General features: G+C 33.9%; 2 protein-coding genes and 1 long non-coding RNA gene across 4 annotated transcripts; 2 read left to right on the forward strand and 1 right to left on the reverse strand.

Annotated features, from left to right (window-relative positions):
* The first annotated feature begins 1,130 nt into the window (after positions 1–1,130).
* LOC119081519 lies at positions 1,131–1,657 on the forward strand. Its single transcript, XR_005088492.1, has 2 exons — positions 1,131–1,186; positions 1,359–1,657. It is a non-coding gene; the product is annotated as an uncharacterized LOC119081519 (long non-coding RNA).
* Positions 1,658–4,092: 2,435 nt separating this feature from the next.
* Positions 4,093–9,079, forward strand: LOC119081418 (mitochondrial Rho GTPase). 2 transcript variants are annotated; one of them, XM_037190319.1, is made up of 9 exons: positions 4,093–4,367; positions 4,576–4,783; positions 4,845–5,053; positions 5,120–5,272; positions 5,340–5,531; positions 5,764–5,929; positions 6,001–6,853; positions 7,427–7,489; positions 8,225–9,079. In XM_037190319.1, the coding sequence occupies exons 2-9, from the start codon at positions 4,588–4,590 to the stop codon at positions 8,355–8,357; spliced, it is 1,965 nt and encodes a 654-aa protein (XP_037046214.1). In that variant the 5' UTR covers positions 4,093–4,367; positions 4,576–4,587; the 3' UTR covers positions 8,358–9,079. The 2 variants fall into 2 exon arrangements, with proteins under 2 accessions (XP_037046214.1, XP_037046216.1); XM_037190321.1 differs by lacking the exon at positions 7,427–7,489.
* Positions 9,080–10,040: 961 nt separating this feature from the next.
* LOC119081407 (multiple C2 and transmembrane domain-containing protein) lies at positions 10,041–23,874 on the reverse strand. Its single transcript, XM_037190301.1, has 17 exons — positions 23,643–23,874; positions 16,224–16,356; positions 16,092–16,155; positions 13,890–14,159; positions 13,658–13,799; positions 13,464–13,573; positions 13,177–13,368; positions 12,882–13,024; positions 12,545–12,624; positions 12,045–12,480; positions 11,946–11,983; positions 11,734–11,876; positions 11,494–11,672; positions 11,311–11,430; positions 11,038–11,244; positions 10,755–10,962; positions 10,041–10,551 (listed from the first exon to the last, which is right to left on the reverse strand). The coding sequence occupies exons 1-17, from the start codon at positions 23,653–23,655 to the stop codon at positions 10,471–10,473; spliced, it is 2,559 nt and encodes an 852-aa protein (XP_037046196.1). The 5' UTR covers positions 23,656–23,874; the 3' UTR covers positions 10,041–10,470.
* Positions 23,875–26,264: the final 2,390 nt, after the last annotated feature.

Here is a 26,264-nt window from a genome sequence, read left to right on the forward strand (position 1 = left end):
TTAAAAACATTTATTAAAAAATCTCTTACAGCTCCTCCTCCACCACCACCACCACCTCCACCTCCACCACCACCACGTAAGTATTGTTTACTTAAATCAATTTACAAAACAAAATTGACCGAATAATCTCTACATGAACTCCAGAAGAATTAATTCCAAATATCAAATAAATTAAACTGAAAAATTCTGTTGTACTGGATATATTACCCTTCATCAAGTCCTTCAGCTAACTTTTTTCATAATTAATTTTTGTTTTTTTTTAATCATCATTTGTCTCTCATTCGAATTCATATTTAAATTTTATTTAATCATCAATTTTCAAACGTTTGCGTTTCTTTACAGCTCCAAGTGCCTCCAGGAACAACTGGACAATTCCCTAACTGCAAGCCACCTCCACCACCACACGTAAGTAACAGTAATCATTTCTTTTTTATTTGTAAAATCAATCATTTACATTTATATTAGAAACAACACATTTTCGACCAGTAGTTAATCAGCTATCTCCTTAATAAAATACATTTTTTAATGGACCACAATTGGCACTCTGACGGATTTTTGTATCTGAAATTTAGATAGTAGAATGTGAGGTGCTTCGTAAAGATTAATTTTGGACTTATTGTTTCGGTTTCATAATTATCGGATTCCATTTCTTGAATAAAGAAATAAAATTGAGGAAATAACCGAAATTAATTGATTAACGTATACATTCATATTTGCAATTATTAACTCTCACTCTCTTCTTGTAGCACACCACCACCACCACCACCTCCACCACCACCACCACGACCACCACCTCCACCACCACCACCACCACCACCCTCCACCACGTAAGTAACAGTAATCATTTCTTTTTTATTTGTAAAATCAAATATATATCAACATCCAAAGTCCAACGCACCACGTATTCCCATTCACATTCAACTTAGAAACAGATAAATTTTTGGTATCTCTTTATTTAGTAGAATACAAGGTGCTTCGTTATGATATATAATTTGGATTTGTTCTAAAGGTTTTTCTTTCTAACTCGCCGAAATTGTTTTGGTTTCAAATTATCAGATTTTATTTCTTGAATAAAAGAATTAATGAATGCAATTACTAACTCTTACTCTTTTCTTGTAGCACCACCACCAACCACCACCACCACCACCTCCTCCACCACCACCTCCTCCACCACCACCACCACCACGTAAGTAGTCTTTTTTATTTTATTTTATGAAGAAATCACAAAAAACCACCCAAACTTTTCAATTCAAATTCTATATAATATTCCAACAAAATCTATGATTACTCTTCAGTTCCCATTTTTAAGTCCCCTTTTTTCACTCATCAAATTTTTAACATTGTACATTTCTTTGCAGCTCCTAAGTGCCCACCAGGAACAGAAGGAGAATTCCCGAACTGCAGAGAACCAACCCAACCCACAAAACCGGGCGGCGGATACGATTACCCAAAACCATCCGTGCCATTTGAATAAACTTGATTCAAATACCAAATTAAGAATTTCAGCAACAACGAAATGAATTGGACACAGATTACCGTTCATACTAAATTCTGTTGTCGTACAATATTTTAATCTTTTGAATAGGATTGCAAATTTTGTACATTTATAGCTATAGAAATGTAAATAATTTTTTAAATAAAAAAACAATGAAATTTATTTGAGCATTTTTACATTCTACGGATGGAAAGAAAGTTCAACTTTCATTTCCGATTTTGACGTTCGACAGATGACACTACTTTCTATGTTGATGGTGAACTATTTCAATATCGGAGATAAGTATGTTTTCACACAAAAAAAAAAATCGTGAAGCATTTGCAACATAATTAAACAAAGAAATCATTGTCGAACAAGGATATCCTAGTTCTCTCAAATTCCCTATCGTTTCTTAAAACTCTTGTATTAGGAAATAATCGTGACTGTCATAACATTTTATTTATCTTCCTCAAACGATAGCCAATTTTTCCTTTCACTACGGGCATTTGCCCTAATTGCCCCTAAGGGACGCAAACATTACATTGAATCGTGTTCAATTTGTGGGAATTAAAACGAAGAACTTTTTCGTAAACGGAGACCGTACGATTCGTGCTTTACTCTTCCCATAAAATTGATTTTATGCAATTCAGTGATGATATTTGCATCTCACGCAGCCTGCGTGTAATGTTATAAGAACGAATTTTATCGCATTTAAATTTTGCAAGGGACTGACGTCACACTATGAACATCATCGATATTTATTCGATTTTCTTCATTCATCTAAATCGTGAATTATCGCACACGACGTCTTGCCGACCTCGACTTCGCCTCGGATTGGCAATCTGACATCTAGTGCGATAATATACCTTCATACTAATCTTGTTACATAAATAACTATTATGCAATTGCATTGCAATTATTACAGTGCATTTTGAAAAATCTACTGTAATGTCAAAACATTTATAATTGTTTCAGTGTCTAAATGGAGTACATTAACACCCTGATAGTTACACAGTGTGTAATTTGACATGGCTTTGCGCAAATCCACTATTTATGCACGGATTATATTGGTATTGTAGTAGGTGCTTCACGTATGTGTAGTATGGACAAGTTATGGCTGACGATGTACTTTTGCATGAAAATAATGAACCTTTTGACTAAAATTATGTGAATTTGCGCACACGATGTGTTGCCGAACTCGCTTCGCTCGTTCGATAACAACCTCATTTACTAGCAAAATAGCTATTTATGGCTTCTATCTAAAAAATTATTATTCTTATTCTAAATGGTATATTTAAGCTAAATCTGGACATCGCTCTCGCTCCGTTTACTCAGAGTGTACGCTATAACGATGGAAAGAGATAGAGAGAGATAGCAGTTTTCATAGTTTGTTTTATTAAAAACGACTAACATCATTTCTCTAATTCTCTCAATTGCCATTTGAAATAACATGCGAAATGAGAGAATACAGAAAAACGATGAAAACGATGATGCCTCTTAAAATCCCGAAATCTATTTTTCTCCGACTGTATCTGCGCATCAAATTGTAATCATATAGATCATTTTCATGACCTTGTAAACGTCAGACACGATCCCAGCTGTCAGACATGTCGAAAAATATCGAATGAATTGAACCAACGATTTTCATGTAAAAACCAGTTAACGTCAATTAATTGAGGTTATGGACTACTTGACGAAAAATTAAGTTGGGTTACGTTGACAAGTACCGTATAATGAAAATGATCTATTCTCCAAAATTATTCTACAAATACAAAACACCTTGACTTTATTTACCATTTACACACCAACAGAATTATGTTGACCTGAAGCGAACCCAATTTTGTCTTCCAATCAATTAGTAAGGAAACAGATGATTTTTTTATAATTTATTTTGATTCAACCAAAATAAGAAATATTTGCGTTGTTAGAAACAATTTAAATTTAGCAGATTTTTTTATAAATTAATTTTTAACGATCGAGCTATGCGAAACGACATTTTCGTAAATGCTGTCAAAGAGGCAGTCAGAAGGCAGTGAGCTGCTAACACAAGATAATTTAAGCAAATACAAAGGGAAATGTCATAATTATAGAGAGAAACCAAAGCCGTAAGAAGAAAAAGTCGACATTATTTTTTGGGTTTTTTTTAAGAAGATAATGTTGTGAGTTTTGATTTCAAATAAAAAACTGCGTTTTTTTTCAAATGTCGTCGAACAATTTTTATCTTAAAATATATCAACGAATCAAAATAAATTAAAAGATGTTGCTGTTTCCCGACTAATTCTGTTTCGGTCGGTTACAAACGCTTTCATCCATGAAGGACAACCTGGAATCAAAATGGGCCGCTTTTTCAACGAAACAAATACCAGCATCGGATAGCTGGGATAGCGCACTACATAAATTACCGGTCAGTTGACCTGAACCGGTCAAAAAAACCAAAATCACGACTCTCGCGAGCTAATGATGCCTAAGATTTATTCAACAGATTGAAAGAACTTAGAATGTTTGCTGACTGTGTAAATTCAATTTTACCGCCAACATCGTAACATCAATGCCACTGCATTATCTACTTATCTGGAACATCAGAAAAAAAATCCTTTGACATTTCGTTTGACATAATATTCGTCTTTACGATAAATTTTTATTCATGGCTGTGTTTGGGGTGTTTTTTATATGATAATTACTGTCTTTGGATGTGTTTACATCTTTAACACAGCTGGGGGTAACATAAAATTCACAAACAAATTTGAGTTGTTCAGCTTGGATCGACGCTCGTGAAAGTTGAGTGTCAATTGCATCCGAATTTTCAAAAAATTCGATACGTTTCCGTCTTTGGAACTAATCAATTTTCCTGGTTCATCAGTTTCGTGGGAATTGTTTGTTTTAAACAAATTACGTAAGTAGAATCAGTCACTATGGAATTAAATAACCGATCGGCCAGGCATGGCCAAATAAAATTGTGGCGCGTTTAAAGATGATCGATAGATGTATAAGATGTTAGAATTGTTAATGCGACGCTCATTAGATTGTATTGATTAAAATATTTAAATTAGCAAGTGATGTTGTGTCGGTTCCAAATTTTAAATTAGAATTTATTTCGTCAAAGGATCCACACGATGGTCACATGGAATATGACGCGGCGTCACGTGCGCATTTTGTTGGTTGGTGATCCAGGAGCTGGCAAAACATCACTCATTTTATCGCTAGTGAGTGAGGAATTTCCCGACGATGTACCACCGAAAGCGGAAGAAATCACAATACCTGCCGATGTTACACCTGAACAGGTTCCCACAAATATTGTCGATTTTTGCGGTTGGTTGTTTTCTTATTCACAAGGAAATACGTTTCAATTGAATCGATTAACCAATTTTAGCTTCAGAACAAACGGATGACAATCTTCAAGACGAAATAAACAAGGCTCATGTGGTGTGCATAGTTTACTCGGTCGAAAATGATGAATCGATTGATCGAATTACGACGCATTGGCTACCGTTTATTCGGGACAGCACAACCATTGATCAAAGAAAACCGGTGGTTTTAGTGGGGAACAAAATTGACCTAGTCGATTACTCTACAATCGAAGTAAGAGCTTTAAATTAAATAGAAACTTCATGTGCACTGTTCCCATAATACCGCTTTCCGTTTCAGCATGTACTCACCATAATGGAAGAATTTCCAGAAGTCGAAAGCTGTGTCGAATGTTCAGCCAAAACTCTTCACAATATATCCGAAATGTTCTACTATGCACAGAAAGCCGTTCTTCATCCCACTGCCCCTTTATATATTATGGAGGAACAAGACGTAATTGCTTGACTTGCAATATAAATGAGAATAGATCCTCACCATCTAAAAAAAAATATATTTTCAGCTGACTGAAGGCTGTAAGAAGGCGCTGGTTCGAATATTCAAAGTATGTGACATCGATGGTGACGGTTTACTGAACGATTTCGAGCTCAATCACTTCCAAAGACGCTGTTTCAATGCACCACTTCAACCGCAAGTACTTGACGAGGTGAAAGCTGTTCTAACAAAAAATGTCCCCGATGGAATATACGACCAAGTAAGTTTTCATCTGACCTAGACGGTTTTAGCTGAAGTTATAAACTGATAGCTAAAAAATGGTGTAAAACAGTTAACGTGAAATGACTGTTTGAATATGCAGCCCTGATATGAGGGAATTTAGGTGCGTCCTAAATTCTTGCTTGTTTCGAGATTTCGTCATTTATTTGTCTATACTTTTGATTCGGCTAAAGTAACCAAAGGGAATTAACTCAAGGTTAAACTTCTTTCAGTCAGTCACCCTGAAAGGATTTTTATTTCTTCATTGTCTGTTTATTCAACGTGGACGAAACGAAACCACCTGGGCTGTACTCAGAAAATTCGGCTACAATGAGAACTTAGAAATGTGTCATGAGTATCTCCAACCGCACATAAAAATACCGCCGGGTAGTAGCACAGGTGAGAAATCAAAATAAATCTTTGACCTCGTAACGGAACCTTAACACTCTAATAAAACCTACAAATTCCAGAATTGTCACACCGTGGTCAACAATTTTTAACCGCACTATTCGAACGAAGTGATCGTGACGGAGACGGAGCTTTATCGGTTGATGAATACAAAGCAATATTCAATGCGTGTCCCGTACTGCCATGGCCGTCAATTTCTGATATCCGACGTACTGTTCCGACGAATCCAGCTAGTGAAAAAGGATTTTTATCTCTACATGGATGGATGTGTCGTTGGACTTTAATGACCCTGATCGACTTACCCAAAACTCTGGATTATTTAGCGTATTTAGGATTCAATGTTCACGAGAACGAATCGCAAGCGTTGGCTATCCACGTGACGCGGGAACGTCGTTTGGATTTGGCTAAAAAACAGAGCAGTAGATCGGTTTACATGTGCCACGTATTCGGTCCCAAAGGTTGTGGTAAAACGGGTCTGTGCAGAGGCTTCATAGCTGATAATTTGGTCAAATTGACGGAAAAGGAATTTCTCAGTGGCGATCACTACTGCATCAACACCGTTCAAATATACGGACAGGAAAAATATCTGGTCTTGAAAGACATCGAAATGAGACAAATTCTCGATCCACTGCAACCACATGAAGTTCATTGTGACGTGGCCTGTCTTACATATGACGTAAACAATCCGACATCTTTCGAATACGTGGCGAGAATTTATATAAAGTACTTTGCCGAAAGTAAAATACCGGTGTTAATTACCGGCACAAAAGGCGATTTGGAGGAAGTACGACAGGACTATTTGTTGCAACCGAAAGAATTTTGCCAAAAGTATCAACTACTGCCACCACAAATATTCAGCTTAAAGGACAATAAGAAGGATCTTTATGTGAAACTGGCAACAATGGCGGCATTTCCGTGAGTAGAAATTATTATAAATATCATGAAAAGTCGATCGTAGAAATTCTCCAAAAAATACCTAATCTTTCGACTATCCCTTTATTAACATTCTTGTGCTTTGTTCACAAATGAAATGCTTCGACAACCCACGATGAACTTCATCTCGTGAGAAGTGTGTCTGGAGTTTTCATTTTTAAAGAGGAATTTCATCAAGATTCTTAAGACACGACGTAGTCTGAGTATATTTCTTAGCTTATTTTTATGTTCTTGAAATACCGTAATCGAGAACACTCTGAAGTCTAACACATCTTTTTTGCCGGATCAGTCGAGCTTTTACGAAAATGTTTTCGTTTCATGTACGAGGCTATTTTTACATGTTTTTTAAGCGCATTAAGCGATTGTCGTTACTCATTTACCGGACACTATTTCTAATGTATCTATTGAGAGTGTTTATTTACTCTGTAGATACCAAATATTATTATTATACACAACACACCCTCCCAACCGTAGTTGCATACTTTTTCTGTTAACATTTTGTTTGTGTGAAATTTGACAACTTTTTTAACTAACAAGATTGTTCTTGCCGTTCAGGCGTTTTCAAGCTGCTTGGATTATGTTTTACAAACATAGATTAGAGAGACTTCTAGGAACAGCGTAAGTATTGGAATGGATGAAAAAAGAAATTAGTCAGACTCGGTAGTAGTGTTTTTGTAATCTTTCGTTCTCGCTTTCGTTGCATGTGCCCAAACGCACGCGTAAAAAATGGTTTAGCAGGTCGAAATGAACAGACGGAATTTTCGTAAGGATTTATTTGATGGGTCACATGCTACCGCAGCCGCTAAAATTAACTCACATTTTATTATCGAAGAAAGATCAAAACCAAAGAATCAAAGCTTATGGAGTAAAGTTTGCCTACATGACCCGATCAGAATAATAATTATTCAATTACTCGATATTCACTTTCCGTCATATCATATACCCTAAAGAAATGTATGGTTTTCACTCGATAAGAGGAGGAAAATTGTTTTTATCGCGACATAATATACATCGCACTTCATACTACGAATATACCTAATTTTGGTTTCACGTTCAAGGACTTATTGTTTAATGGAGGGCTGTTGAACTATGGTTTATTTGAGTGCTAAAATTGATTATTTTCACAATAACAAAAACATTGTATTACAAAGGCGATGAATACTAACGTTTGGTTCATTAGCTACTTTTCACTGTTGTAAGAAATACCCAAAAATCACTGGTTAAATGATCTCAGAAAGACTCTGACCCGGATGCTTGAAATTGTTATTTTTCTAACAGAGCGGACAGAAAAATTCGATGTAAAGAATCAAAGTACTAATAATGACACAATATTTTCTCCCTTTTTCTTTTAAGTCATTTGAGACATTTTGGCAACATGGCTACCGATCCCTTTATATGGTGGAAAGCTGGACTTGGTGTTGCTGCCGCGAGTATTGTTGGCTATTTTATCATCAAAGTATTGCACAGCACTATATCGACTCGATAAACTTCTTTTTTTTTTTGTTAAGATGTGATGTTTCTCCAAATTTATATTTTTTTCCCTACTTTGCTGCTCAACTGCTTATTGTATAATATCAAAAAGAAGATGTGGTGGAGGTGCAATTTTTCTGCCATTTTTTAGATTTGTAAACTTTTAATAGAACGCAGTGAGTTTAAAGGGAATGATAAACTGGACTCTGTTGAGGGACTTTGATAAAATTTAAATGTTTCCACGGCTTCTGTTTACTGAAAAATCGGAATCCGATAGATGTCTGAACAAAGTGAAAATTCTGCGCGCGTCAATTTAATAGCAAAAAGCTCATTTTCATAACTTTTTTAAAAAACAATTGCAAAACAATAGAACCGATTAAAATTTGCATTTGAATATTTCATCAACTTTTTCTAACAATTGCATCAACAGAACCATTTATCCCCTTGAATAACGTTCGTTTGAATCAAAATGTGAGAAGAAACTTAAGTGTTTGTGTAAATAATTTTTTTGTAAAAAGAGGAACTTATTTTTAGATATTAGTTACGTATTATTGTGATCAATTCTCAATAAATAAGAAAACGGGACGGAAGCAGCTATTCTTTGTTTTGATTTTGATTTTTTTTTGTTTTGAAATCTTTCAATAAGAATATAAATTTAGAAGATAGGAATTATAAATTTCTCTAGTCTTTGTAGCATTTAAATTTCATGAATGAATTGTAAATATTTAAATTCAAAAAAGTTTGTTTTATTTCACAATCGAATACGTTTTACTGGCGGCAAGACATTGCTTTCTCTAATGGTCGATTTATTACTGCGAAAAATTTAATAGTTAATGTGGGGTAGATTATTGGCCATGTGATTTAAAGGTAAAATTCTTTAAGAATTATGTCCGATTTACTGGATGGATGTTCATAGAAGATTGTATATTTTTGTGACAACTCTTTCTGCGAAATTTCTTGATCCAAGCCCTAGGTGCAAGGTGAATAATCAGATAAGGAGCGTGACTGCAATCATTTGTTCCATACAAACGTAGGGTATTTGATTCAAAAATTCAACGATGAGTCATGAAATAACAAAACCCTTGGCGAGTATAAATTATAAATTAGTTTTGAATCATTTATCGTAAGCTATCACTATATTCAACTATCAATCATAAACATTCCTGATTCCTAGAAATATCTTGAAAATTCTGAAAATTAAACGAAACGTCTCAAAGTTTACAGATTCTCGAATTTTGTAGAGTGTTTTCAAGGGCTTCACGAAAATAAACCGGTTCTATGTAATCGGAATTACGGTGAGCTTGAGAGAAAATTGATCCAAAATGTTATGACTGTCATCATTTTCCCATTAAAAAAAACTTAATCGCATACACGCCCTGCATTGCACGAGCTTTTTTTTGAGTTATTTATTTTTTGTATGCATTTTTGGACCCCCGTGAGACCGTATCACTATTAATTTTCTGCCAAAACTGTCCAAAAAATCTTTGTTTTGTGGTGAAACGAATTATTTAGTTTTTTTTATGGGAAAATGATCCTTCATCAACTGCATCAACTTTGAGCTAATTTTTTCCTCAAGCTCTCAAGATCTCTGCATTCAGACTAAGTAATAGTAATAGCCGAAGCTTTTAACTTGTTTCTTTCAACAAACATTTTCGTCGTAACGTTCCACTGGTTACACGCAGCGAATAAAACAGTTTTGTAGGTAAGCAAAAAATTCTTATAATCTCACGTTTATCATTTTAAACTCGTAATATTCATAATCAATAAAAATGTTCACTTCAATAAGGATAACTCGCACTTTAAAAATTTAAAAATTTTAAATGTTTCTCTTCATAAATTGTTTTTTTTTTAGATTAAATTCTCTGAAGAATATTCATAAATTTTTTAATAAAGAAATTCCAATAAATTTAATTAATTTGGTTTTTACACATTCAAGTTTTGCAGATAAAGTTTTTTCTTCTTTTAAATTAATTTATAGTACGTCATAAGTTAGTAGTGTAGAATGGAATGTATTTTTATGATATTTTTTTATGATCAACATTGAAAATTTACTTTTAAAATTATGTAAAAGAAGGTGGTGTTAGTTGATTTAAGATTCGTTTATAATACCTAATATGGGGGAGAGTTTTCTATGCAGCTTTGAATTTCTTTTTGGGGTCCCGCCTTGTCATTTCGGGCGTCGAGTGGAGCGGTAGTTCCCTGAACATTACCTAAAAATAATAATAAATGAACCTCACCTTTCCAGATGAAAAACACAAAAAATTTGTTCTAGCTGAATTCACCAGCAGATCCACAATTATCATTTTTGTCAAAAAATTTGCGTTTGTGAACACGATGGTGAATTCAGCTGTTGTAAAACACTGCACATTTCATATTTATTTGGCATATTTGTACTACCAAGTGTATGTCTTACCAATTGCTCATTATCAGGAACTCGTGACAGTAGATCTAGAACCTCGTTGTTAGGAACACTATGCGGCCGTATCAATCGGCGAGAGAATTTAATTATTCCCCAACATAGCAGTAGGATTCGCATTGGAATAAAATGTAGGACTAAACACACCAAGAACAGTAAAAATGCAGCCAGCCAACTTAATTCAGGGACGGAAAAGTTAAATGTGCTGAAGCCAGAACATGCAACAAAGAAAAATGGTCAGAAATTCGAGTTTAATTTGCATGAAATCAAAAGATTTTACTTTTTTACACTTTCGCCTAAGGATGCGAGATACCCGATGCTATTCTGTACAGTTTGGGATACCTCTTGAATTGCTTGCAGACGTTCCTTAATCGTTTTCTTTTCTTCTTTGTCTTTGTCATCGTCATCCTCGTCATCGCTGCCTAAATCAATGTCATGATCCGACGGATGTCCACTAGTTCCGGTGATCCATCGTACAAACCAATTTCTGCGAAAACATGGACAAGAATCGATTACTCTTCTAACATCAGACGGAGAGTGAAGTCGTTTCTACTTCAATATCAGCAAAAGCATTATTGCTGGAATGGTTGATATGTCAAACCAAATGCAGCCGCAAGTCCACAATACGAATGCTATTATCGATCGTATCGGTGATTCCCATTCAAAGCAGCTCCTTTAAAGCAAACGTAATTATACCATGAATTTGATTGTTACCAAGAAAATTGTCTCCACTTACTGAATGTACCGACACCAATCCAACACCAAACATACTACAATTTTCAGTCTCGTTACGTTACGTAAAAATAATTGCCGTTTGAATTTAGCTTCCTGTTGGACTAATTTCTCCTCTTTCGGTTCAAGCGCTCGGATGGCAGCTCGTACCGGTGCCCATGCTACATGCATTTCCAACAAAATCTGGTGGTTTTTTGTACAGAGTAAATTCGCTGGACTTGTGACTTTTAATTTTTTCTCTCACCTGAGGAGAATTTCCTTTAGCCCTAGTGTTCATCGTCTTATCCTTTAGCGTATACCATCTTTTCTCACCGTTATGTATTCGTAATAGTGGGATGACGACTTTGCCCAGAAATTCCACCTTATGATCTCGATCTTCATCAAAAACTTCAAATTAAAAAAAAAAAATATTTAATTTCATTCGAATGAAAATACTATGGTACTAGAAGAATGTACCTGTAATTTCAAGTGCGGATGTCATGTCTTTAATATTACTGAAAATGAAATCAAAGTCGAAATTATTGGCGAAATATGCTAAGTTCATGACAAACATACAAAGTAAAAATTTTATTCCAATTCGGTGTGAGGGTCTTATATTCCGTTTGTGTTTGTAGTCTCGAATTAACCAATTCCAGCACACAAAACGGATCACTTTTACCGCCTAAATCGGCGGCGGCCAAACCAGATGCAGCAAAAACTTTGACGGTCAAATGACCAACGTCTTTCAAGTTTTGAAATGTTTTCCTCCAACTGTATCTCGATTCCATTTTAGACCGTTCTTTGGGATCATCTCTATGCAATGTCAGATCAGTTATCGTTTCAGATGCGGTCGTACCGCTGATTGTTAACAATAGAAAAACTTCGGCGGACGTCTCGTCTAACTGCTGCCACAGCTGAGCAGTTCGTTCCCGTGGAAGACTTCTTAAGTCGATTGTGCATTTACCATAAGCTGTATTTCGATTCCAGATCGATACCTCGAGCATTTGCTCCTCTGGATAGGGAAAAGGGTAAATTTGAATTCATTTTTTTTTTATGTGAAAATCGATTCAATTCACCGTCGAATAAATGTAAGTCGAATTGTTCGAGCCATCGAAATTGCCAGGAGTTTTTGCTTTTGTATTTTTCGTTGCCTAACCTGTGGAACGGAAAACGATTTTTAATTAAATTTATTTTGAAAAATTATAGTTCCAATGAGGAGCTCAACAGGTCAACGAGTATATCACAAATTATATTCAGCACGAATTCTTCATACAACCCACAATATCATGACATATTCCCCTTTCGTTTTAATGGTGCCATTATTTATCATGTTCAACTGTAATTTGACACAATTGCGAACAAGTGTGGATCACGAGCTTCTCATTAAAATTAATTCTAATTACTCGCAATTACCTAAATCTTACGTAATGTTCATTTATATCATTGTCTACTGGAAGGTTTCGAGCTTCTACCAAAACTATTGTAACTACAGAACTCCAAATTTGTGATTTTAATCTCTTGGATGCATCTGCTAGACGTGGATGTCGTTGGAAATACTGCGAAAAAAGTGAATTTTTATCGTCCGTCTAAAATGTGTGGGTGGGTCGCAAGAAAAAAAAGTGCAATTTTACTAGAAGTATTTTACTCTTTCCTTTTTTGGCAAATGTTCTGACGCTACAAGCACGGTTATACGGCAATGGATATGTACCTGTTCTTTATCCTCCTGAGTTTTTGGCCATAACGTAATGTTGATTTTTAATTCACCCAAACTTCTAAATGGTCTGGATTGATCCTCTAATTTTATCACAAGTTCTTGAGGTCGATTTAACTCGATGGTGCGTAGGTCTATTTTAGCGGATCCCATAAAGTCATCTTGGAGACCCCAATCATAATCAAACACCTTTCAATGATGCAAGACAAAGTGTAATAGCGTACAAATCACGACAGACAAATGTTAGGAATTTCTATCAGTCCGTTGATCATGTGAACAATTACCTTTATTATAATAGGCTGAAATGGATCTTCTATGGGAACGATAAAGCTTTCATCCCATACTGGATTTAGATCGCGATGTAGCGTCTTAGATTTATGCAATAATCGTCCGCCTGAGAAAGTATAGTCGTTAGTTTAGCATTCATTTAGCATTGTCGTTATCAAACGTTAGATAAAAATGGAAAGCTTTTACTGACCCATTTTGAATTTGACGTAAGGATCGCTCAGTCCGTTCTTATCCATTGCGGCCAAATTTTGTCCTTCAATTAAGTGTATCTTCAGCTGAAAGAATGCATGCTGCCTTAAATTTGCTTCTCTACGTCGCATAAGTTCTTCAGCCTACGATAAATGATTTGTTCTTTTTTATCTATTCTATGACTAATAAGGCTGCGGGTGAAGCATAAAAGCTGATTTCGATATATTACTAACATGCAAATGTTCCACAGATGGTGCACCATTATGTTCATAATCAATGTCGTCACGGCTATTTACATCACTTCTCTTTCGATTATCTTGACGTGCTAAGGGGGATCCCTCCAAGGTGGTCGCATGATGTCTGGGCGATTGGGTATGTGGTGTGGCTGAACTACTGTGTTCGGAACTGTTATCGGCTGCATAATCAGCGCTTTCATAGTCACATTCGCCATTGTGGGGTGATCGTCGACCTCGTTCTTTGCTTCGACCACGCGAGAAACGGTGCTGATAATTGCAATAATAAAGAAGAAAATTTTGGAATTCAATTCGATTGGAAAATCAAACTCTTAACATGCTCAATGGTTTGTAAAAGTTGGCATCATTCAATGAATTGTGTAGTCGTTTCCTTAATATTTCCAAATAAAATCGATCAAATTCATATTTTTATAAGATGACGATATAAGGGGTGAAGGTCGATTAGATTTTCTCACCGAGTTAATCAATAGCAAATGCAAAATTTAAGCTCACATTTGCCTAAAAATAAAAACATCTGTTGGCTTCGTATACAAATTTTGATATCGTTTGCATACAAGAAATGTTTCTACTAAAAAAAACACCAATGTCACCCTCGAGGTTACCAAAATACAAGAGACGACATAAAATATTTAATGATGGGGGTGGGGTGGTGAGTGGCTGTTTGTGTAAAGTAGGTTGACAGTGTTCCTATGTAGATTCCAATTTATTTACCGTTAGAAATTGTATTTACAGAATTCAATCGAATTTAGTGTTTCATTTACTGAATAATTTCAATAGGTTTCGTTGGCAGAGTGTCTTTAACGATTTGTTTGTAGAGTTGGAAAATTCTCTGTGAAGGTCTGGTGCATACTTTAAATGAAATTGATGTTACATCATATAGAAAAGCAACATACAGCTAAGTAATCGCCTAATTAGAGCTATACCCCGTAGAGGACTATTTACGCTAATGTGTTTTAATGCGTACAAATGGGACAAAAATGAGGAAGGTAAATACGGAACACAAATTAATAAAAACTTTTTAATTTTCCATTTTTCCAATGTTACGGCTTCTCCTATGTAATCTCTATGAATTTGAATTTCATTTACTGACTAACCCGCTGGTTTTCCTGGCGAAAAAAGTAATTATTTATATTTACAAAATTGTAACACGCCATACATGCTCTACACATGTACTCATTCATTATAAATTCATTCAATGTAAAGATATGGCCTCCAACCTATATGTCTGCATGTGATGTTGAAAGAAATACGAATACGAACAATGTGCTACAGAAAAAATGCCGTGTGTTTTTTACATATATATTTTGAATTTTCATGTTTTCCACAACCATTTTTCCTTCTCTACTTAACACGCATATTATGAAGCTATGAAGAGATTAAAAGTCATATAAAGTCATATCAAAGAGCAACAAAATACATACAAAAAATCGATGTCACCTCGTTTACGTTATATTTTTAAGTATTATGACCGTAGAATAACAACAAAAATGACGGGGAAGTTACCCATTACGTAAGAAAGGTGGTTGACCAGAAAATAAATAAAAAAATCTTTATGTAAGGATCAACGAAATGAACCGTTTTATGTACAACTAATATGCTCGAACGAACTCTTATCCAAGACATTGTAATCTATCCTTTAATGCAACCATGAACTGTACAATGAAGGTATAACAGCCTATGCAAATTAATGGCATTTTTGGCGCCACAAAATTATCGTTTGGAAATAACGAATTTTATTTATATAGCGAACATATCGCTGGCGGTATTAATTACATCGGCCAAACATAATAGCTATGTCAATGAAAAAACTTTGATAATTTCCACTCATTATTCATTGCGGTGATAACGAAAATCGAATCAATTTATGTTGTCAGACGGCCCCATATGGAGTTGTTAGGTATGATAAAAGCTCATTCCATGGAATTCAAATCGACTGATTGTAATTTTCGATATCTAAAAGTGCAATTAGAGATGTAGATTGTAGAAGTAATTCTAGGTAAACGAGTGAGTGTGTGCGTTGACGGTTAAAAGCACTATTCATTATTTACAACCGCGATCGTATACTGTGATTTAATACTTTGTTATGATTTCCTATGATTTCAGTCTATAAAAATGTCTTTTTCTATTGATGAAAGTCATTTTTGTCTGTTCAATAAATGCTCAACAAATATCTAAACTTACTTTCAAGGTGCTAAAAAATCCATGCGTTTTTTGTATCACACCGGTCACGGCAGGATTCACGGCACTGCGAGATATAAAACACATATATGAGTGACACTTCCAGTTCGCTTGTTTCCTTCCACATTTCTATACCTGCGAGCTCGTTTGGGTGAATTGGTTGCTGAGTCTAAGCTGCAATCGCCGTAACTCAGCTCGGAAGCTGATTTGCTCAGATGCTTTACCAAATTCGTTGAACATTTCTCCTTATCATTTGAGTTTGATCGTTCTGTAATTATTTATAATTTGTTCGTGATATGCATAATCGAATGGAGAACATGATTACAGACTTTGGGACCGAATAATTGTTCAGTATAACACATTTAAATCGAGAGAGAAATGGAATGTTGTGTGTGATAATTGGTCTTCAGTAAACAAATTTCACACGGAAACTTAACTCTTAAACATTCTCTCTTAGTTAATATCCAGCCATAACTAGAATTCGTAAAAGGTATGACAGACATCCTGTCGTAACTAACATAGCATTTAACAAGTTTTAGTTACTATTGTGATTATTATCGGCCACCAAAATTGTCAGTTCATGTTTTCTATCTTTACCAATCTTGGACAAACAAACTAAAACAAATAAATTAATTTAGGTGGTGTTCGGTTCTCAAATACGAGTCTTAAGTATTTTTTTGCCGTTTTAACAAATAAACTTTAAACCAATATATAAACGTACCATTGATTGCTTACCAATCAAGGCGAAACTATCTTTGAAATAGTTCAGAAACTTTGATTGAAACTGTTCCATGCATACACATTTCTTAGATTTTACATTGATGTCAATTTTACAGTCCCGTTGGCATTTTGTCGCTCCATATAGATTTTCTATTTAAACGAAGGATATTCACATAATAAATCCTGCAAAACCTTTTCAGTTCAAAGTGCAACAAAATCGATTATGAACCCATACATTCTTCAATTGAATGATTGAGTTTAGGATTAAGCTGACAGAAAAAAAATATTTTTTTTGTGAATAGATCTAGCTTGAGTGTGTATTTCGTATGGCTACATTTCCTATAGGTATAACTGGATAATGCCAGACACAACAAATGCCTCATAATTAGTTTTGAGGATATCGATTTCCTATACATAGCCATCGAAGTAGATATATCTAGTAATTGATAGCAACAAACGACAGGATCGACTATGTGTGTTTTACACCTTTTAGTAAATTAATTTCTTTTGCACCAAATATACAAAAGAAGAGGATCGACCAAGATAATTCATTTTGTCACGGCTAATTTAATAATTTCAACGGCAAAATATTGTTTAAAATTTGTTAACAAGTTAATGATTAAATCGATTATCGTTGGGTGATAGATTGACGTGTTATTAATTGATGTTTTGATAATCCCAAAACAAAACTTTATAATCACATCATAAATCTATGTTAATAAAAATCAAAAGGTTTGTTGCTTTTGAACTGTGTGTATTCATTTTGTCGTTACTTCCCAATATTTTTCTATGAAAAAATTAAACTTTTTTTTACTTTCTAAAAAATTTCAGAACAAAGACCTACATTCCATTCGTTACATTGCCATCGATAGCATTAATTTATTTCTAAGCTCTCGATGCGTATGGCTCTCTGTATTGGAAATAAAAGTTTTTTTTTATCGTCTGACGATTAAAGTTTGTAGTTCGATTTACGGATATTCCGATAACAATCACAATCACATGTAACAGTAAAAATATATAATTTACTGACATTTTGGAAGTAATCTTGATTGTACTTTTCTCATTCAAGGATCAATAGAAAAATATTTGCTACTCATCCGTTTTGTATTTTATGTTAAAATTATAGTAATAGATATTTACATGCTACAATGCTACACATGAAAGGCTCTCTAGAGCATGTTTCAAGCACTTCTTTCGACGCCAGCATGTAAAATCCATTATATAACTCGGGATAAAAATGAAAAATCTCGTTTTCGTGTATTTATTGAACTCGGCTTCGCCTCGGATCAACAAAATTCACACGAAAACTCTACTTTTCATCTTTTTATTCCTGTATACCTCACAAGGACGGAAAAACTGTAAAGTCGAGCTTTCGCGTGTTTGTTAATCCAAGGCGAAGCCAAGTTCAATAACCACGCGAAAACGTGATTTTTAATTTTTCGTCTAAGTTACGTAACGTGAGGGCACCGAAAAAAATGATGATGAAATGCACGTTTTTCGGTGCATGTAAATTATATGTATCACATAATGCGGAGATGCCATTTCTAATAGGTTTTAGATAATAACCACAAAAGAGCTACTCTTATTCAACACGCATAATATCTTTAAACACTAAGGGAATAATGAAAGATCAAAATGGACTTTAATCTACCTGTAAGAATCGTCTCAATGAAACAAAATTCCAATGTAATAACCCCAAAATTAATAATTTTCGGACATATGTGAGAAGGGTTTGTTGGTTGATGTCAAGTTTATTATCCAAATGATTAATTAATGGTACAAAGAGCAGTTGTTAGCTGTTGTACGTATAATTCAAAGATTGATTAAAATGATTCCCACTTTACTTAAAAAAGTTGTCGTATTTTTAAAATTTTAAAAATATAATAGAAAATCTATCTGTGACGCCGCAGTAAGTACCACCACAAAATATTCATGAAAATTTTATCGTGGTCGGAGTCTATCAAAAATGTATGCCGAACACATTGTTGCAATGGTTTGGTTACATGTTTAATGAAAAAAAAAAGACTGAGAATGATATTACAGCTAGAATAATAGCAGCGTTAACAACTTTAAACGGAAGACTGGTTTCACACATGACAGGAATCTAAAACTTTTTGCAATTTTCTTTTCGACGAACAACAAAATATTACGTAGGAGTTTTTCGTTTGGTTTACGAGTCAGAAAACTTTATCAAAGTTGTTTGCTATCGATTGTTGATGGTATTTTGTAGCTCAACTCCAGGAAATTGAGTTGATTGTGTATTCGTGTACTTATGAATATTGATGAATTACAATTTAATTACTGTAGAGACATATCATTAAAACAATCGAATTCAGAAGTTCGAACCCTATAATATGTAGGTACGTACCAATACCCTCTCTAGCACCTTAACTTCGTTTTGACGCAGTCAAAATACCACCTTAGTTTGACAAATGTGACACTGACTGTTTTTTGTAATAGAGTTGCCGTGTCCGTGCTCTTTTTTAAAGCAATATCGACTTCACACGAAAGACAAATTTTAAACTTCATTTCATTTTTGCACACTAAAATGACGGAGCAACACACAAAGAAAGACGTGAAAATCACAAATTATTCATTTTCGAACACCGAAATGGTTACAGTTAACACAAAAAAGGACATGTCTGGTCATACTTCATTTTATTTAGTTTTAAAAGTGTAAAATTTTCAATGACACGTTACACTGTACAGTTTTACCACCTTAATTTTCCTAGTTTGGTTGCTAGAGAGGGTATTGTACGTACCTATATGACATGTATCATTTTTTACAATTGAATAAACGATTCCCATTTCAATAACATTTGAATATAATGTTAAAGCATACAGGGAATCATACTGTTTTATATAATAAAAAATGTCAAAGAGAGTAGGACTCACACGTGACAAATTTATATCAAAAATATTTTCTTTGTGAAAGATGTTACATTATATTGGGTTTTCATCTGTCCCAACTCAGCGATTAACATTGATTCTTTGCTTGTACGAAAAGGAAACTGCTAAATAATGAATAAATGTTCCTTATTCATATAATATATTCACACATGTGGGACGACGATCCCAAGTTTGTTATTGTTCGATCGAAATTAGAAACAAACAATCGATTTTCGCTTAGTCAATTTTAGCATATAATATTGAAAGTGGGACACTACTACACTAGTCGTAAATGATAAAATCGTCCTCTAACTTTACGTAGGAACATCCTGTATTTTCAAACGAAAAACTTGCAACAATTTTCGCTTGCATATAAAATACATCTGGTAATTTACGAGATAAGCGTTAGTTAGATTTAATTTATCGTTTCGACTAACTGCATCCGTCAGCTCGGCGTACTAAATTGATAAAAAAGTTTCAAAGTTCAGTATTTCATTAATGCGAGAAAATCGAAAGAAACTGAATTACTTTATCGGTTTTTACCAGCTGTACATGCATATTCCATTCCTCAAGAGACATTCTCACATTTGTTTTCGACTGATAAACAAAACCTTTTACCTAACATTTTCTTACTAAATCTTAAAAAGTCCAAAATCTCAGAGCAGATTACTTTTAATTTCTAATTTTGTTGACCATGTAGAATGCATTTTTCTTTGGTTTAAAACAGGTATTGCTGAAGAGGTTCAACTTAAAATAGCGACTTGTTCCTATACATTTTGTGTTACCGAACTATGAGCAAACGTATAGCCTTTTTTAGTCATCTGTCATTACGTCAAAGACAAAAGATGTTAATAGGTCAGAAAACTTGCAAGTGTTGTCAGAGCAGATTTAGTGTTCTCCCTTGCATAATAATGATCGATAACGAAAATTAAAAGAAAGTTGTCCAGTCTTTCCCTAGATTCCAGTCAATTCTTTGCCTAGAGTAAATAGTGACACCGTTTCTTTCCGATGATTTTAAAACTCACTTCGAAAAGAACGAAGAGAAAACTTAATGAAGTAGTAGATTGTATGTCAAACACTAAGAGAAACTCCAAACAAAGGAATCAACAAAGAATAAATTGTTATGACGCGAAGCTTGCTGTTTGTAGAAGGTTATACGTTAATATGTAATCAGTAATAAATTGTTGAACAAACAAATGGAAAGCTGATTTTATTGCACACTAAATCATCAATGTTATCAATAAATATTCACCACGAATAATCATTGTACGAACACTTCAATATTATTTTAGTAAATTATTGAATTAAGTAACAAAAACACATGAATAGAAACGGTCGATAAGCACTAATTCTCAACCGAATATCCACATTCTACTAATCTAATATTAGAACGAAAACAACGCCTGTCTTTGTATGACCAATTTACATCTTATACTATCGCATTGTGTTAAAAGTCACTTTCCGTAAAACTTGCTGGACTGGTCCATAAATTAAAATTTATTCCAAGCTGAAATTCTTAATTCGTGTGAGACACGAAAGAAAATTCATCGACAATGTGTCTAATATTTTATGTAATTTATATTCTCTTTCATAATAAAATCCGTAAATATATCAGCACCAGCAAGCTTGATAAATAGAAAATGTAATAAATCGGACCGGATCATATTCGTTTAATGATCATAACAGAGACATTTATTGTTTTTTGATATCCATGTGCTGTATATATAATGCTTAATAAACTGAGGCGATGGACTAGGACGGACATGTAGCTTTCGTCAAACTGTTAAAATAAATACTACAACAGTTACTGTATTTATCACACAATATAACGCATCTAAACATTAAAAAACAATATTTTTATTGGGTGCTTGCACACGAAAGGGTGTTTTACTGGTTTTACTTCATGGTAATTTTTCAATGGGCTCGGTTAAGATTCGAGTGGTAGAAAAACGGGCTGACTTAATTCCTTATCATCAGGGAATACACAATAGCGTCGTAATTTTTCATGGAAACAAAAACGTAATGCTAAAACAGCTGAATCCACAAAAAATTCATTAAGCACAAAATTGTTGGAAATCACTACCTCTAGGGACATTTAGAGTAAATAAAAATCTACTTGCGATGTTAGGAGGGTCAAATGCCGGCCTATGTAATTAAATACAATTTTTACAAAAGTCCTTTTGAACATATGGTTAATTTGTTATCGTCGTAAAATCGATTCCCGAAAGTTCGAAAGCCTTCATTTAATTAATAATCTTTCCGACTAAGTGGTCTGTTTTCGTCAGCGACGTCAAAAATGAAAATGTAACCTACTTTTAAAAGTCAATTTTCCAAAACTTCGAACAACTTCTATGAAACAGGAAAACAAGCCATCGGCGATTTTTGGTAAGTATACAGTAATTGAATAAAGTTCAAAATGTAATAAATTTTCGTATATATAACGCTATTACATTTCTAGTGCATTTCGTCACAAAATTACTAATGTCAGACCTCAATTTTTTGTGAATAAACTTCTCAGCTATTACATTTACCAGACAGAAGTTATATCGCCTGAAAATAGAGCACATAGAATAAAAAAGAAAATTGTGGCGCCTCCAGGTCAGCCGAAGTTTCCTATATGTAACGAGGTAAGTCAACCATTCTACAATCAAATTTTTTTTAACAAAAGAAGTAATAGATTTTATGATTACATCGCGATACGACAGTTGTTTCTCAAAGGTCACAATGAAAGGAAAACATTTCCATAATTTTCATATTTCTGACCGATCAATATTCAACAAACGTTAAACACATTTGAAAATAATAATTTATTGATCACAGGCACGGTTGAACTTCATAAATATTTAAGCTGTCTACAAGTAAATTTACTACACAGCATTTACATGTTCAATGACAAACCAGCTGACTTGCTAACAAAAGTTGCGTTTTCTTTTCATTACCGGTACCAGATTCATATACCCTGTTATGGGTAAAATTGAATTATTTATTTGGCTTCGTCATTTAAAAGAAAAAATAATGCGAAAGTATGGAACAAGAATTGTTGTATTACATCAAGTATGGTAAACTTTTTCCCTGTAAATTACTCGAGATAACTTTTTTTATTATTCCATTATTTGGAGATTTTTCATGCCAATGGTATTTTTTGTTACTAAACTTCACAATTAAGATGAAAATTTTACGAAGAGAAGCGCCATAATAGCATTGAAGTTATATCTTTCAATTTACCTGTTTCTTCCCATTGTTATATTTTGTTCTATAGCGAATGCATAAAAAGATTTTTCTGAAAGATATTATGTGGTGGGCATATTACAACAAAAATATCGCAGCATATTTTTCAACGGGATTTAAACAAAAGATCATTTTCCTTTTCTTTCTCTAAAACGCATAATTTTCATCGTTTAATGAAAAGCACCCCGCGATACACAAGAAATATTCCGAAATCTACGAAATTAATTTCGAGAGATCAATTTAACGAGACGACAAATTCGAACATAATAATTTAATTGACAAACTTTGGACATACTTCAACCCGAATGAAATCGGCATTTACACCAGAAATTGCCAATTATCCCGTTGAGATGTATGAACCACTTAGCCCGTAAATACCATGATGCGTCAATCAGAATATGCTTCAGGTCTATTCAGTTTTCATTAAAAATGCATCGACTATGATTGCATAACCGTATTTTGTTTACATTTTTTTTTCTTATGCTATAATACTGGGACTCTTTCGACTGAATTATTTAGATGGAAAAAAATGTTTTTTTTTTTTCACGAAACCAAAACCACCAAAATCTCATAAATATTCTCGTGACATGCCATTGACTCATAAATTTAGAAACAAAAGAATAAAAGCCAAGAAATTGTGTGTATGCGTCCGTATAAGTTTTAGCGAAAAAAAATGAAATAAAAGAAGAAAAACCAAGTCCGCTACACCTCATTTACCTCCTTTTTCCATCACTTTAATCCATTTCTGTAACAGATATGTTCACAAAACAATTCCACCAATTTGATTTGATTAAACTAAACTATTTTTGTCACCATTATTCAATCGAACTATTACGTGTAAATAGATTTATAAAATTTCAAAGAAAAACTTTTTAGTTGAGAAAAGAAGGAAAATCTAAGGAAAAACTTTTAATCACAAAATATATGTTCATCGTTTGGAAGAATCACTGTGACTGAAATTTTGTTGGAAAATTATCCTTATTCGGTTTTCTCCAACATTCTGTTTCTCTTTCTGAACTCGGAGAGAAAACCGTCGAAGCACATTGTTATTAATCCATTCCGGTTTCCGGGCTGCAATAAATGTTACTATCATACAACAGCAACATCGGCACCAGTCCGATTAAACTCCTATTTGAAATAAATCTATTTCCATTTCATTTTCTCGAAAGATTAAATTAAAAATAAATAATTTAATGGTCCATTCCAACGGCATTTTATTATTATTTTTGCTATTTAAATTATTCAAGAGAGAATTTTGCGCGCGCAATATCGATTTGACCGAAATTCGGTTGTAACATGTCCGTATGTTTGGCAAAAATAGTAATGTTCCAAACAATGACGTCACCATTTTTATTCACATATAAAGCTCTAGTTATGATGCAATAAATGTATGAGCGAGCCACACAATAAGAATTGAATGAGACTTTGTCAGTTAAAATTATCTTCAGTTAATTTTGCCAAGAGAAACGTATAAATTCAGCATATTGTGGCTGCGACTCATTTTAAATTGCACCAAGTTGGACAACTTGATTCACTTGGTACATAAGAACGGAGCACTGAACTATACGAAAAAAGATTCGTTGAGGCCCTTTCTCTATCAATTTTATTACTGTTTTGATACAATTATATGCTCGGAAAATGTGCAATAACAAAAAGTTACGTATATTTGTGTGATGTTACTTAATATGATTTATATTTTACAGAAACGTGTTTGATCTTTCACTTTATCAGCGACAATTACTTATCTTACGGCTACGGTCATATCATCTGTTATCGACAACGACGACACAAATAAAAGTAATAAGCGAAAGTCGTGTTATGTATGTTATTGTGTGTGTTAAAACAAATGAAGTTAAAGATTTTACTTCAGTAGTCTTACGAAATACTTCGTTCAAGGAACAGATTCAGTCACTGTTCACTGTCGTAATGACTTGCTTGTCGTCTGTGGAAGTTTTTTTTATAGACTTGACAGTATTTTAAACTGAATAAAATGAAAAACGAGATAGCATTTTCATATAAAAATATCTTTACTTTTTGTAAGTCTTCAGAGACTTGCCGTTGCTTTCCGTCTGATGAATTTTCGTGTTTTCTCTTTGATATATAACGTGGAATATATTTCGTTTACGTTCAAGTAATTAACCTCCTACACCTACTATAGTTCACATGTCACTTTGCTCATATTGCAAAATTATTAAAATGAGATTACAAGAAAGTTCATGTACATCTATTTATGATTTGAATATTTTTAGTCTTATTCAAACAGCTGGGCGTGTGCTATCGACAATGACGACTAGAAAAAGCTCTGGAAACACTAGGCAGTCCTTTACATTTTTAAAGTAAATTTCCAACCGATGTCTTATCATTTTTAGTGTGACTCAGTCAATGAAATCTATGAAGACCAAACCTATGAAGACCAAACTCATGTAAAACTATGGACATTTCTTTGCTTCGTATTTTCTGTTAAATAACCTTCGATACTGAACGGAGAGTTCGTACACTGGTTATGTCGATTCAAAAAATCTTTATTATTGATTCAGGGATGTAACAAGGGGTGGTAAGGTTCCCCGGGGTGTCTAAATGAAAGCATGCAATCTTTTCTTATGTAGCAGTAATTGGGTTTCTGTGTTGTGGCAGTTCTGCAAAATTGTTTTGGACAAAAATCGGGAAGGTAAAATTGTCAATGAACTTTGTAAGTTAGATGATGCATATATATTCCGTTTACAACTTGAATGTTATAAATAAATGAGATAAATTAAATGACAACAGGAAACGAATAGATTTCCTTGTACGTGATAATATAAATATAATTCAAAACAAGCTTTTACCAAATATTCTTCACGGAATTGATTTGCGATCACTTGCATTTTCTATTACTATTTCTTCTAATGCTACAGTTGGTGTATGTGGGGATTGCAAATTTCTTTTTATTGTTTAGTGTATATCTTCGCCGTCACGTAGCCGTAGAAAATTCAAAGTGATGTTGAAATCGTGGTATTGGTCCCAAATGACTTAAAGGTTAATTTTTCACAGGATGGCTTGTCGGGTCAGACAAGTTGATAATTCGAAATGCTGACTGGCACAACACAACAGTATTGTGAATAAAAGTTTTACTTTTAAATTCCATTCATCATTTGGCACCAATGTCTCAGTTTGACACCAGTTTTGATTTTCTTTGATGTGTGAATATTGAGGAACTCACTAAACTCCTTTGTTAGGGTTTCCCTGGCGATCAAAAACATTATGATACTCGTAGGGTTGGGTAGTGCAATAATATAGGTTTCAAACCGTAACAGGCATCTTAGATCATATTTTTCATAATGAATACTTCGAAAAAAATTA

This window comes from Bradysia coprophila, unplaced genomic scaffold (genome assembly GCF_014529535.1).
Source record: "Bradysia coprophila strain Holo2 unplaced genomic scaffold, BU_Bcop_v1 contig_358, whole genome shotgun sequence".
Taxonomy (NCBI): domain Eukaryota; kingdom Metazoa; phylum Arthropoda; class Insecta; order Diptera; family Sciaridae; genus Bradysia; species Bradysia coprophila.

Bases quoted from the DNA above. Each gene is read 5' to 3' on its own strand.
- LOC119081418 (XM_037190319.1), top strand. From the start codon at position 4,588: ATGGTCACATGGAATATGACGCGGCGTCACGTGCGCATTTTGTTGGTT. The intron at 4,784-4,844 runs GTTGGTTGTTTT...AACCAATTTTAG, and splicing joins AAATATTGTCGATTTTTGCG to CTTCAGAACAAACGGATGAC. The intron at 7,490-8,224 runs GTAAGTATTGGA...TTTTCTTTTAAG, and splicing joins GAGAGACTTCTAGGAACAGC to TCATTTGAGACATTTTGGCA.
- LOC119081407 (XM_037190301.1), bottom strand. The intron at 13,369-13,463 runs GTAATTGTTCAC...CATCATTGAAAG, and splicing joins TTCAGCCTATTATAATAAAG to GTGTTTGATTATGATTGGGG. The intron at 11,984-12,044 runs GTATGTTTGTCA...TTTCATTTTCAG, and splicing joins TGGAATAAAATTTTTACTTT to TAATATTAAAGACATGACAT.